The sequence below is a fragment of the Bemisia tabaci genome, chromosome 10, assembly GCF_918797505.1.
Source record: "Bemisia tabaci chromosome 10, PGI_BMITA_v3".
Taxonomy (NCBI): Eukaryota; Metazoa; Arthropoda; class Insecta; order Hemiptera; family Aleyrodidae; genus Bemisia; species Bemisia tabaci.
The window spans coordinates 1,227,371-1,241,216 of record NC_092802.1 but is presented as its reverse complement, the minus strand read 5'-3'; the positions used below and the strand labels follow the sequence as shown (position 1 = coordinate 1,241,216).

The 13,846-nt window shown below is 41.0% G+C and overlaps 1 protein-coding gene across 2 annotated transcripts in view; it reads right to left on the bottom strand.

Annotated features, from left to right (window-relative positions):
• The window catches only part of NaCP60E (Na channel protein 60E), a 362,748-nt gene that overhangs the window by 108,286 nt on the left and 240,616 nt on the right, over positions 1-13,846 (bottom strand). For both annotated transcript variants that reach the window (XM_019053311.2, XM_072305268.1), the window contains exons 7-8: positions 13,290-13,424; positions 11,759-12,167 (exon numbers count right to left, since the gene is read on the bottom strand). In XM_019053311.2, coding sequence (XP_018908856.2) covers positions 11,759-12,167; positions 13,290-13,424 — 544 coding nt within the window. The remainder of the gene's footprint in view (positions 1-11,758; positions 12,168-13,289; positions 13,425-13,846) is intronic.

Sequence of the window (13,846 nt, the reverse complement as noted above, 5' to 3'; positions counted from 1 at the left end):
CAGTGGCGTGCCATGGCATGCTTTCCAATGTATCGATTGATCTGCCATTTGAACCTATGGAAAAAGATCGATTAACAGGGTGTACGCACCGAACTCTCGTAATTATCGATCCTTTATCATAGCTTCAAACGGGAAATATCGATAATCAATCAGTGACGCTTCGCCACTGGTATTTAAGTTATCAACAAGGATTTTTCATAGAGTATCCCAACGTCTGAACCGGGAAATACCTGTTCTGAAGATGGGAGTGGGGCGACGGGGGAGGAGTGGGAATGTCCTCAAATTGAGTTTCTGTAACGACACGTTTCGGGCTCAGCTCGGAAACTAATCCTCTTGCACCGCGAGCCCTGCTTCTGTACTTTTGCAATTACGGTCCGTAAACATTTTTGGCATTCTGCTACGGATCAAAGCTAACAGGCGTGGAAAGTAGTCGCTGAAACAACGAAACTCGAACGGAATTGGGCAGATAGGCTCGGGATTAATCTGGCGTCGGGCGGTAGTGGGATATAAGTTTCTGCGATAGGCCCTGCATTTGGACCGGTTCCAGAAAGCCAGGCCTAGTTTTTCCATCGCTGCCGACGCGCCCTGATCCAGACTAGAGGAATATGTAGAATTCACCGACATTTTATCAGTCTAAAGCATGGGCCTGTCGCAAACTCCAGCCGCAGCAAATAGAAGAAATATTTCTTATAGAGAACGTCTCAATAATCACGACTCTTCTCACGAAATGTTCACATGCGGCGTAGTATCGATTTTGAAGAGGGAAGGTTAAAATAAAATCATTTACATTATGCATATTGTGAAGTGTGGAAAGTGTCTCAGACTTTTCCGATGTGCTCACAGTGATTTTTGATCTATTTTCTATATCAGAATCAACTATTTTTTGTTCTAGCTGGAGTTTGCAACAGCCCCACTGTGCATGAAGTGTTTTTTATCGATTGTTGAACACTTGAGGAGTTTTTCTTTCCCTGCTATTTCTATTAACTTGGCAACGATATTTTCTGGCAAAATTTTGATATCCAAGTTTCACATATCGGTAGGGCGGTAGTTTAATAGACTAGTGTGCTAAACTATTGTATAATCCTGCAGAAGGTGCCGAATTATCTTTTTTTTTAAACATCCTGAATCCCCGGGAAAAATTTTCAATATTTTTCTTACCTATTTTTAGATTCTTTTGTTCGAAGTTAGGTCCAACGTTTCGACGGATAGAGCATGACATCAACAAACCATCGTAAATGACTATACTGGCGGAACGAGTATGTACCTAACTGTCGAGATAAGATAAAGCGCCAAGGAACTTTCAAATATCGTCTCTTTACTTTCCCCTTGAAAAAAGATCTATTTTTCGGAAAATCCATGTCATTTTTCCGTGAAACCCTCAGATACACTTGATTAGATTATGCACAAGTTGCCCCCACATTTCGAATTATTTGACAAGGTTGGAGGTCCATGCAGTGCCGATTCTTGGAAGTTTGCAACTTTATTTTCGATTCAAATTATATAAAATTTCGTCACTCACTTGCGGTAAAATTTTTAATAGAGACGCGTTTCGGAGTTAAGAGCTCCATCGTCAGTCGGTGGTGAACGAAAGTTTTTCCCTTTTTCTTCTCGATCCATGCGCTGGTATTCGCCTATTGCCATGCTTTTATGTATTTGAACAGCAGTATATTAGTACCCACCGAGTCCGTATTAAAGTTGTTTGTCCTGGGTATATAAATATTTTCCCAGACATCTAGTTCCCTTGGGTTGTTTATCTCTTTCTTTAAAATCGGTTCGTTTGCTATTTCATGCTTCTCTAGCCAGTAATGATGCGCCATCGCTGATCTCTCTATTTTTTGTATATTACAGGGTTGCCACATTCAGGGATTACCGGATATTGTCGGGGAATTTTAATAAGTCAAGGAAACCCTGGGAATGTCAGGGGAAATGAAGAGAAAGTCAGGAAAAAATTGTTAATTTGTTCTTATTAGCTTTTTGAATGGATTTGACGTTTAGAACAATAATTTTTGCCTATTTCAAAATGCCGTAAAAATGTTTTCAAAATCATGAGTTGAATAACGCTGACTCCGTCAGATTAAATATTAGAGCCTAACACAAAGCGGAGCGGCGACGCACTGGCGCCTACAAACCCAACAGGGATACTTTACGCATTGCGCGGCGACGCACTGGCACCTACAAACCTAACAGGGATACTTCACGTATTGCGCAATGCGTGAAGTATCCCTGTTAGGTTTGCAGGCGCCAATGCGCGTTTCGCGCTGTTTCGCGGGTGTTTATGTGTTCTTTGAGTCCAGACTTTGTATTGAAACTTTATTATTGTTACATTTAAATGTTTGCAAAAGAATCGATTCCCGGTAGCCTGCCTCGCACCGATATTTTTAGTGGATTGAAACGGAGCAAAACAGTGTTGCCAACTTGTTAAATCGCCTCTGCGGTAGGTTTACACGCCTTCTTTCCTCAGCTCTGCTGTGCTATGGAAGAACGCCGTATGAACATGCGAGAGTTGCCAAATTTTCTTCGACAAAATGTTTATTTTTTGGAAAAGTTATGAATATTTCTCCTCGGAGAGAGGAGAATCTTCGGGTGAAATTGTGACCAAGATTATCTGATAAATTGGGAGGAAAATATTCATAAAACTAGGAAATTCGTGTTTTTTTCAAAGGAACTTTGGTAACGTCTGAAGGTTCATACGACGTTTTCCCTTAGCACGGCAGAGTAGAGGAGCCAAGTCCCGCCTAAGCTGCTAACGCGATGGCCGCAAAGGGGCTCGGTGTGCCGGTTAGGTCGAGATGAAATATACGGTCGAAGTAAGATCCGAAGGGCGGTAGGTCACTCGGAGCGATTTTCTGTAAAACTAATCCTCGCGCAGGGTTGTCAGTTTGAACCCGACTGCTCCCCGCCTCGCGCCGAGATGTATGAGCCTCATCCGTCGGCACGGAAGATGTTGCAACGGTGTTCCCGTGGCACATGGAGCAGTTGTCTTAATGTCTCCAACCTGGGCGGCGGAATGTAAATAGGTTGCCGCATTGGAACTGTTCTGCAGACACCGTTTTATTTCGTATGTTTATTAACGTCGGGGAGAGCTCCACTTCGCTGTGGACGTTTCAATCTATAAAACCGTGCGGCACATACCGTAGTGAAAGATCGAAAATAGGCAAGATGTACCCGTTAAAATCTCCCTCCTTTTGGACGCATCTAAGAAGGGAGAAGGAACATTCAGAGAGAGTAGTAAGTTTTTTCATGGTTTCAGAAGATCAAATGGACCGCGTTTAGCAGAAAGAAACTAAACCACATCAGCTTTTTTTACTAGAGAAGGTTTGCGCGGATTTCCTTGAAAATTTAAAGTTGTCTGCTGGTCGTACTGTGCTGACATTTCACTGAAATTTACACGAAAACCATACAACCGTCTCATTCGAAAATATTAAATTGCCCAATGAAATTCGGCAGCAGCTAATGTGGCTTGGTTTCTTTCTACCTAACGTAGTCTAAATGATGACAGTTATTTACAATAATATCATCTCAATGAAGCACTGGACACATTCCCTTTCTCGTAGGATTAATTCAGTAAATACAGCCGCAGATTGACATCCAATCCAACAGTATCTTTCAAACCAACATACAAACACACACACACCTCCCCACACACATTGTGACAGAAAGATGGAAGACCCTTGAAGAAGAAGAAAAAATTAAGAGGACTTAAACAACTCTTTTAAGGCCGTGAGAGAAAATTGAATGGATCAAATAAAATAAGCATATTCTGAGAGGTCCAGTTAGTGTAAAAATAGGTAGTACAATAGCTTGGTATTAAGATGCATCCTGCGCCCACCCGCAGAAAATTTTATTCCGTTGTAAACTCAATTTGTGAATAATTGGCGGTCGCGCTGTTGTTCAAATTAATAGACGCATTCAAATCAAAAAGAACTTATTAAGTGTGACTTTAACACAAATATAAAAATATATGTGTTCTCGTGTTATTTCTGGTTACTATAGGAAGTTAAACACAAATGAACGCAAATTTTGTATGGATTTTGGCACACTAAGCGGTAAAGTTGGCGAAGAAAACAATGCACTATGGTCTGGGGGCGCCGAATTGTGGCCATAAATCAGGAAATGATCAGAATATCATGAAATTTGGTGTACTTATGTTTTTTGGGTCGCTGAATACAAATTTGACCTTAGTTTTACAAAATTCTTAAATCCAAGATGGCGGCAGGCCCTTGAAACCAAAAAATTAGAAGAAAAGCCAAAATATGATTAGAATACCAAATTGAATGTCAGTTTAATGTTTTGAAGGTTGTCTCACTATAATATGAAATCTATTTTTCAATGATCAAGAGGTTATCAGGGCAGAAGCCCCAAAAATACGTATTTAATCCAGAAAAATAAGAGGAGAAGAAATGATTGAAATTGATCAAGTCAGTACTATGTTTTTCGGTCTATTGATCCTGACTGGAGCGTAAGTTAAAAAAATTGCACATTCAATATGGTGATATTCGTGTTAGCAAGACATATGGCATTAGCCCTTTAGGGCGCCCCCTCCCCGAACCAAAAATTGTCCCTAAAAATTTTCATTTCTAGCGATTTTTTAAAAATAATTTACTCTTTGATCATCAAACCCTGCTAGCAAAATTTTCTAGATATACTCAATACTACTTAGACCTAAATAGCTTTGACATTCTTATACTCATTGGAGGCTGTCAACCATTCTGCGCTGATTTTCATGGTTAGAATTATTATAAAGATTCTAGGCCTAATGAATCGTGGCCAAAAATCCGATTTTTGAAAGTACGAAAATCTGGCAATCGAGCATATAATCCTTATCTACATCCTTTAGTAGGTGTGAAATGACCTATCAAATCTTATGTAATTGTTTTTACGATCAGATATATGGTGGCGAACTTCACATCCTCCGAGGTAAGTAAAGAAACGTGAGAATTTAAAGTGCACGTCATCGTGTATTGCCTTGTGTCGCTTTGTGATAAGTTGGCGTAGATCCCCGATCAAATATGGAAAAGAAAGGTGAAAGTAAGTACTTTTTGATGGTTTAATCGTTTTTAGTATTAAGATTGATTTTATGACCACCATGAGACTCCAAAGTTTTGTCCTGATTTAGGCAAAAAATTGCCTTCATCTTAAGTTTTAGTTATCACTAACACGAGCTAACACGTTCTTATCAGTGCAAGAATGTAGCTCATATGTTCCTCTAACAGGATATCATAGGTTTTTTTGCATCTTTTTGCCTCTGGGGCCTTCAGACCCAGACCCAGATCAGACCCTAAAACCTTGCGGATTACCATTCTCGGGTTGCCTAGCCAGGAATTGAACTCGGAACCTCTTGATCTTAAAGCCAGCACTCCAACCACTACGCACCACAGCGGGCCGAGTTAATAAATTTGTATTATGTATACAGGCTGAAGAATAAAAAAAAATACCTAAGTTTTATCCACCATTTGTCGTTTTTCCGGAGAAAATATTATTTTGCTTAAAAATGAGGTTTTTTGCAAAAAAACTTTATTTTCCGGAAATCTGGCAAGTGCTGGAAAAAAACTGATATCATTTTCGGATTCAGCAGCCAAAAATACATATGAATCACCCTATATCAAACGTTGACCTTGTCTCATCTCTCTTATCTCCTTCTGCAATGAAATCAGATTGCGCAGAAAATCGTATAAGTCCTTCACTAAAATGACCAAAAAAGGCCCCAGAGGCAAAAAGCGGCAAAAAGCGGCAAAAAAACCGATGATATCCTGTTAGAGGAACATATGAGCTACATTCTTGCACTGATAAGAACGTGTTAGCTCGTGTTAGTGATAACTAAAACTTAAGATGAAGGCAATTTTTTGCCTAAATCAGGACAAAACTTTGGAGTCTCATGGTGGTCATAAAATCAATCTTAATACTAAAAACGATTAAACCATCAAAAAGTACTTACTTTCACCTTTCTTTTCCATATTTGATCGGGGATCTACGCCAACTTATCACAAAGCGACACAAGGCAATACACGATGACGTGCACTTTAAATTCTCACGTTTGTTTACTTACCTCGGAGGATGTGAAGTTCGCCACCATGTATCTGATCGTAAAAACAATTACAGAAGATTTGATGGGTCATTTCACACCTACTAAAGGATGTAGATAAGGATTATATGCTCGATTGCCAGATTTTCGTACTTTCAAAAATCGGATTTTTGGCCACAATTCGGCGCCCCCAGACCATAGTGCAATGGAAGGACTGCAAAAATACATCCCTCCAATGGCGACAACCGTATTCGCAACTCGATTTTTTTTTTAAATTTCCTCCAGAAATCTAGCTGGCATTTCCTTTTGGAACTGTCAACGGAAGGCTTCGGTCAATTTGTGTTTTACTTCCCGTATTAACCAAAATTATGTATTTAAATTTCTCTGTGTGTGTATTCTTATGCGAAGGCGGATCCAGCAATTCGGCAAAATCGGATTTCCCCATTTAAACCTATGTTAAAAAATCGATTCTTGTCAGAGCACCTGGCCCCTACAAGAATCGATACGTTCCCGTAGATTTAACCGGGGGGAAAAAACAATGTGAACAATTCACTGGATCCGCTGATGTGAGTCATGGATCTTTGGGCTTTTTCAGAATGGACTCAGTTCTGTTTCGTTAAAACGACAAAAAACCCGCTCATTTCGGGCGGTGCTCCTCTCGGAGGGGGGGGGGGGGCGATATTCGATCCGTGAAATTTCGGAGGGATGTTTTTTGCTCCTGTCGAGCGTATTGCAGAGAGGCGCGGCGCTATTATCCACTCGCGTTGGAGTAGAGGAGTTGATTTTCACCCGCGCGGCGCGGCGTGGTGCCCTCAGCAGGATGCCGTGATAGGCCCCGGGCACTAATGAGCCGGCTGATAACTCCAGATCGATGCCGTTTACGGCCGATTCAACTCTCATCAAACGACCCCGATGAGCCGTCAACAAGCGCTGTTGTCAGCCCTTGCACTCGTGTGCGTTTCACTGAAAAAAAATTCTCGGCGTGTTTACCACAGTCCGTTGGTACCTTTACCATCTCTTTTTTTTTACCAATTATTGGTAATTTCACCAAGACAGACTGGTAAGCTTACCTAAAAACCGGTATTTTTACTGTTTTTATCAGGTAAGAATATCATTTTATTGGTAATCAATTCCCGGTAACTTTGCCATTTTATCTCGGTAATTCTACCACAGTCGATACAAAATATTGGCGTTTTTACCAAGGTCCGGTAAAATTACCGAGAAAGTTCAATAATTCTACCGAGATTTCTCGGTAAACTTACCAATTCCATGAATAGTAATTTTACCAAGAAAAAACTGGGATCAAATAGAACCCTGAATTCTTGGCAATTTTACCATTTTTTTAGTGAATACACCAAGATTTTTTCTTTTCTGTGTATATAATGCCGTCTTATATACCGTAGAAAACCGGCGGTTCAAGTTAGGACCCTCCCAGGGAATAATGTCAAGTATGGAAGTATATCGATGGTGAAACTGCAGGAATGCGTACATCGCTTTACGGCGTTGCAGACTTCCTGTCATACTTTATTTTTCATGTGGAAAACCACTTAACATCATTCATTGAGCACTTCGGATATTTTTCTTCTCTATGTGAAGGATATTCTGTGAAAATTTCAAGCCGCAATGTTGCTTTGGTTTCCTTTTAAGAAATGAAATAGGAGCGGGGATTTCCAGGCACCGCAACCGATATACGCACTTTTGCAGTTTCACCATCGATATGTATTTTTAAAGTTGAAATTTCTAATTTTTAAAAATCCTGTGAGTTGCAATATATAAAATATAAAGACACCGAATCTATTTCAGAACAGATCTGACCAAGTGGCCCGTTCAGCCTCAGAGCCGAGCGCATGAAACAATGGAGCGCCTTCAACTTGTACGTATGCAACGGAGACAACTCTCGTGGCGAATAGTTGTATCAAGGCGCCGTTACAAATACCGCATCTTTTATTGTGCTGTCGTTTTACTGAAGATAGCGGTGTTCGCCGAAGAAAAGAAAACGAGAAGTTTTAAGAAAGTTTAGCGGGAAAGAAAGTGGAAAACTAAAATTAGCAATACTTACGAAAAACAAAGTAGAGCAATGTAAAAGGAGTGATGAGGCGTTATGGGTTCAAAATCGATGGAGTAGATGATGATGTAACAAATCACTTTGAAGAAGAGGATAAACAGTTCATTTTTTTTATCAAAAAAATATTGAAAATAATATGAGGCATCCGTCGATGTAAAAGTTCAAAATTTCTATTAAAAAATTAATTCTTTAATTTTATTTTTACGTTTTCAGCAACAGTTTTATTTTAATTTGTATCTCTTCGATAATTACGTTCAGCCATCGGAATGATTTTTGTTCCTTTTTCAGTGCTCTTTCCAAAATCCCATCGTGCCATTATTTATAATGTATTGAAGAATTTTCAAAATACCGACACGCAATTAGTGTAATACTTTCATGAAACCAAGACATTGGTTGACGAAAATACAGTAAATTGGGAATGTTAAGCACGAAAATAAGTTTCTATAGAATCACCTGAGATACTCCTTTCTGTTTCCAGTTCACACTACTGAGTTATCGTTCTCCTTAATGAGTAATTTGAAATGCGAACTGAAAACATCGCTTTAAAATGAAGTGATATGCTCTGAAGCGCGAACTGATAGATGTTGTATGACGAGTGCCCCTGGTTTCCGAATTAAAAAGTAATTTGTAGATGGAGAGATACAAGAGGAGCGGAGTATGATGGAAGACTCCATTGAGGAAGGAGAGAGGAGAAGAAGGGGACAGCAAAGAGGAAGAAAATGAAGCAAAAAACTGCGAATAACTTTATCGTCCAGATGATTTCATTCGGAAGGAGCTGAGATTATTCTGCTCTAGTTTGGAACTTAAAAAATTGAATACGAAAATCGTCTAATGGTAATGCGCTTTTGCATTGTTTTCCACGACGCTTTAAACATAAACAACACTGCGGTTGAGCGCACTGTACTGAGGTCCCAATCTTCGACCTTATCACTTCAGATATATTTCCCTCACTTAAAATAATAGAGAATCACCATTCAATAAACTTATCTTTCGTCTGCTCGCTAATTTTTCATAGCATTAAAATTGTGCTCATGGAGGAAAACAATAAACAGTAGAAAAAAAGGGGGGAAAACGGGAAACAAGGTTAAAATACAGAATTGAAATACCGAGACGTTCCGACTCATGACTGAGTCATTTTCAGTCGGAAAAGTTACAATAAAAATTAAAAAACGTTGGAAAACCTGAGTCCTACATGGTGGTGGCCGGGACTGCATTTTTCAATTTAGAACTGCAATTTCTGGCCTGTACATAAAAACACCTTTCTACACAGGGAAACTAATGGCATATATGCCGCATCAGTAATGAGCTAGAAATTTTAGTTCCTTAATGAAGACTATTATGTATCTTGAAAATTGCGAAGAAAACCATTTTTTCTTCCTTGTAGCTCAACTCTTCGTCTTTGTCCAATTCCGTGCCTGTCAAACGAAAATCATAAGCAGCCATGCTTTGAGAAAATTTCAGCGTTACACACACACATACAATGATATTGCGGCCGACGTAATTGACACTACGCTCAACTAACAGTACCTAACAATGCTTCTTACAGTACAAAATGTTCTTACTACAATGTTACTGCTAATTGCTTTCCTGGGCCGATAGACTCTCTCTGTAAATGGTGTGCTACTTTTTTTACCGTAGGAGCTCAAGTAGCCTATCTAAATTTTCCAAATTTGGAAGTACTTGAAGAACCTTGAGTTGAGATTTTTACCTTGTTTTCCTGATGTGAGTTTTTGTATTCTCAGAGTAGCACTCACTTGCAAGATCGTGATTGTGCAGTCAGTTAATCTTCAAGCCACCAATGAAATTTTGTGACTTTGTAGTGTTGGCGCAATTTTAGCGAGGATTCCAAATTTCTGAAAAGAATTTCCGACGTTTTTCGAATTTCGTTGAATGGAGCTACTGAAAAAGGACCGAATTTTTCGTTTTTGGAGGTACTTGATTGTTTGGGATGTACTGAAAAAGCCCTGTAAAAACACTGATTTTCGGCCAGTCTGTTTTATTAGACGCCCTGATGAGTTTTTCCCACCCCCCCCCCTTTTCCTTAAATTAATGAGCGCCATGTTTGTCTAAAAGGTCGGGATTTTCCTCAGCGCCGTAGAGACTCAACTCAGTTCAACAAGTAAGTAGTACTAAGGGAACTATTCAACCTTTCCAAAATGTAGGGAATATTTCGGTCAATTTCCATACACATGCGTTAAAGTCTATGAAATACACCAGTGGCGTCGCTTGCTTTACGATATCGATCGATCCGCCTTTTAAACCTATGAAAAAGGATCGATGAACAGAGTATGCGCAACGACGGCATTTTAAACGCAAATCTTTGACACATGCAAGAACTCCTTATACAGGGTGTCTCACGAATGAGGAGCCACCTGGAATATCTGGGGAACGGGTTGGAATTTCGAAAAACGGCCAAAGACATGTTCGTTGTGGTTTAGTATTGCGTCAAAGTTTGACTTCACAACGCCCATAAGTTTCCAGTAGTCCGTATCATTTAAAACTCCTGGGGTATCGAAATTCAGCCCTTGTTGAGATGATAGGGTCCGCATATTTATTTTTAACGCTTTCAGATCTTCCGCATCCAGAGAAACTTTGTCACACCTTTCAGGGAAGATTACATCTGATTTGAGAATATTTCCATCCAAATGCTTTGAGCAGCAACGAGCTCCGTTGGCGCTGATCAGCTCGTTCTTAACAAAAAATCTACACCGCGCTTCAAGAGGTACGACTCTCAACGTTGTTGAAACGTTTTGGCATCCGACGCACTGCTTATAACTTGAGGGCCTCGTTCCTCTTAAATTCAGTGTAATACTGGTAGATGTACCCGCACTATCTGGCGCGGACGAACGTCCTTTTTCGGAAACTTCTGCGCCCGTGATGCGACATGAGTGGCAGTTTTTAGGTAGATTTCGAAGAAATATCTACCTATTATAGACGGTACGACCTCGTAATTTTCGAGAATTTTCGCTCAAAGAGCTCAACCTTTACTGGTAAAAAAAAGCTCTTGGTTCAAGAGTGCAGTTTCTTGCCGCCGGATTCAAGAGTCTGGACTCTTGTTTCAATGCATAATCCGCTTGAATTAATGCAAAATCCGCTTGAATCAATGCAAAATCCGCTTGAAACAAGAGTTCAAGACTCTTAAATCCGGTGACAAGAAACTGCACTCTTAAGTCAATGCAATGCGGCATTGGTCTAAGAGGTTTCTTTTACCAGTGTTAGAGGCTTAGAGCTTCGAGGATATTTGGCTGTATCTCTTGCTTCCAATCGACCCATTGAAAAATACTATACCGTATACATCAGTTCGCGTAATATTTAACACATTTTCGCCAAAATTGTAATATAGGCGAGATCGTCAGCCTTGCTGCCTGACCGTTAAAATGTTGTGTTTGTCGGTTTGTGTTGATTGGTCGGCTATATCTTATCGCTGCTTTGTCGTACCCATGTCGGGTGGAACTCACGACAAGCTAGCTGCATCTCTTAACTTTCCGACAGTATGTCGTCCATTCCACCTGACAAAGGCACGATAAAGTAACATAAGGCATGGCGGACCAATCACGCCCCGCATTTTAACTTATGTCGACCCGACATCCTATCATCTATGTCTATCCGACGAACACAAAATTTCAACAGTCAGGCTGCTGGAAATATTTGAATGAGTGTTGAGGTCTTACCCAAAGCGACGCCGGGGTGAAGGGTGTCGTGGTGGGGCTGGGGGGGTTGCGGCGGCGTGGGTTGGACGGGGGGCTGCTGGAGCGGCGCGGGGGGCGGGGGTGGGGGCTGCGGGGGCGGCGGCGGCGGCGGGGGGGACTCGGCGTCGGGCTCCTCGGACTCCCGCTCGGCGAAGGAGTGCCTGGGGGAGGGGGTGACGGAGCGGCTCCCGGCGGCGCTGGTCTCGTTGGTGAGGGCCCCGCGCCGCTTCCGCCGCCGCGACTTCTTCTTGGAGTAGGAGCTCAGGAGCACCCCCTTCCGCGCGTCGATCTTCTTCACCGCGTTCCGGTCCAGCTGCTTCACCGGGATCTTGGACGGGTCGAACGAGAACGTCGAGTCGTCCCGGTGGTCCGTCAGGTCCTTCCGCCGCTCCTGTCAACAACATTTCTCCGTCCAGTTACTTCACCCAATCTCACCAACCTTAATCTAACAATCATTAGCAGGGTGTCTACGCTACGGAAAAATTCAAATTCAAAAATTTTATTTCCGTCCGTTTTTTTTTTTTTTTTTTTTTTTTTTTTTTTTTGTACATTATTTAAGAATAGAGACAAGAGACCCTCCATTAGTATCTTGGCTATGGTGGAAGCTTTTACTTTCGGGACTTCAGCATTCTACCGTTGACTTACCTACATGGTTGATGTTCAACAACGTGTTGGCAGTTTCGTTTCGTAAACAAGCTGAAAAGTTTGGGAAACTTGTTCGGCTCATAACGTCACCCGAAGCTCATCATCCACCATGTAGGTAGGTCAACAGCCGAAATTGGGGTGATGACTGTTGCTCCCTTATAACTGTCCATAAGGAACTGTTGAATCCCCGAAAGTAAAAGCTTCCACCTGACGCTAAGAGGCCAGTGGAGGGTCTCTTGTCTCTGTTTAAGAATGACAGGGTAAAAAGGCAAGAAGACGGTGTCAGTCGGCAATCACATAACTCGGTTTGCGACGTCACAGACTTCCTGTCATTTTTTAAACGGAAAACTACTCAACGGCAATTCTTGAAGCGATGAAGCGATCATGTAACCTAAACTTCGTCTGCCATAAACCCCTTAAAAATGTCCGGCACGGGTATAGTTCCGAAAAGTTTAATTTTACACTTTTAGGCCTTGGAAGAAAGTGTCGCCTGCTCCAACCAACGTAGAAGTCAGTTGTTATAAGCACCTCAAGCATTGTCTGGTCGTAATATCTACCAATTTTTTAATGTATGCAATTTTTAGTTTTTTCATCGGTTTTTGCAATGTTGGATTTTATTAATTTTCAAGAACGCGTAAAAGAGTAGTGCTGATTTTGGCAAGTGGCCCGTCAGTAATACTTATACGGGAAGTGTATTTTCACCCGTTTTCTTTCAATTTCTTCTCAGTCTTCTCTCTATAGAGAGTGCTACCCCGAAAGCTAAGCGACTGGTTTGAGCACGGCTCGCTATAAGTAAGGAAGTGCTTTCCAAACGTTCAGTACAGGCCCAATAGTAATACCGTAAGATAAATGAGCAAGAAGTTCTCACCTCCATGGTTATTTCAGCCTCCTCTTCATAACTCAACGCAACAACAGCCAACATGAGGTTGATCAAATAAAAAGAACCGAAAAAAACTACAACAGTAAAAAAGGTAACGCTAATGGGGCCACAGGATGCCAGCACCTGGAACAGATAAAAACAGTGCAAATTTTATTATTCATGAAGCTCTTACATTTCATCATTTACCATGTTTCTTCATCATAAGATAGCTCTCATGTAAGCGTTTCTAATTCAATGATATTTACAGTAAATGGCTGTTCCGGCTTTTGGCAGTATTTTGCAGTAAATTGGTTCGTTGTTCTATCGGTGAAACTCTATTACCAACCTCGTTTCTTCGGTTTTTAAATTCCATTTTCACTTCAACTTTACTTACTGCATTTATTTGTAGTATTTTCGGCTGTCGAAGATGAACCCTCAGAGGGGGAATTTCATCCGAAATGGTATCAGTCAAAATACATAATCAGCGGTGATAGAAAAGCATGCACTGCCCCCCCCCCTCCCCAACTATCGTTACAAAACTTACATTTTGTTTGATCTAATGACTG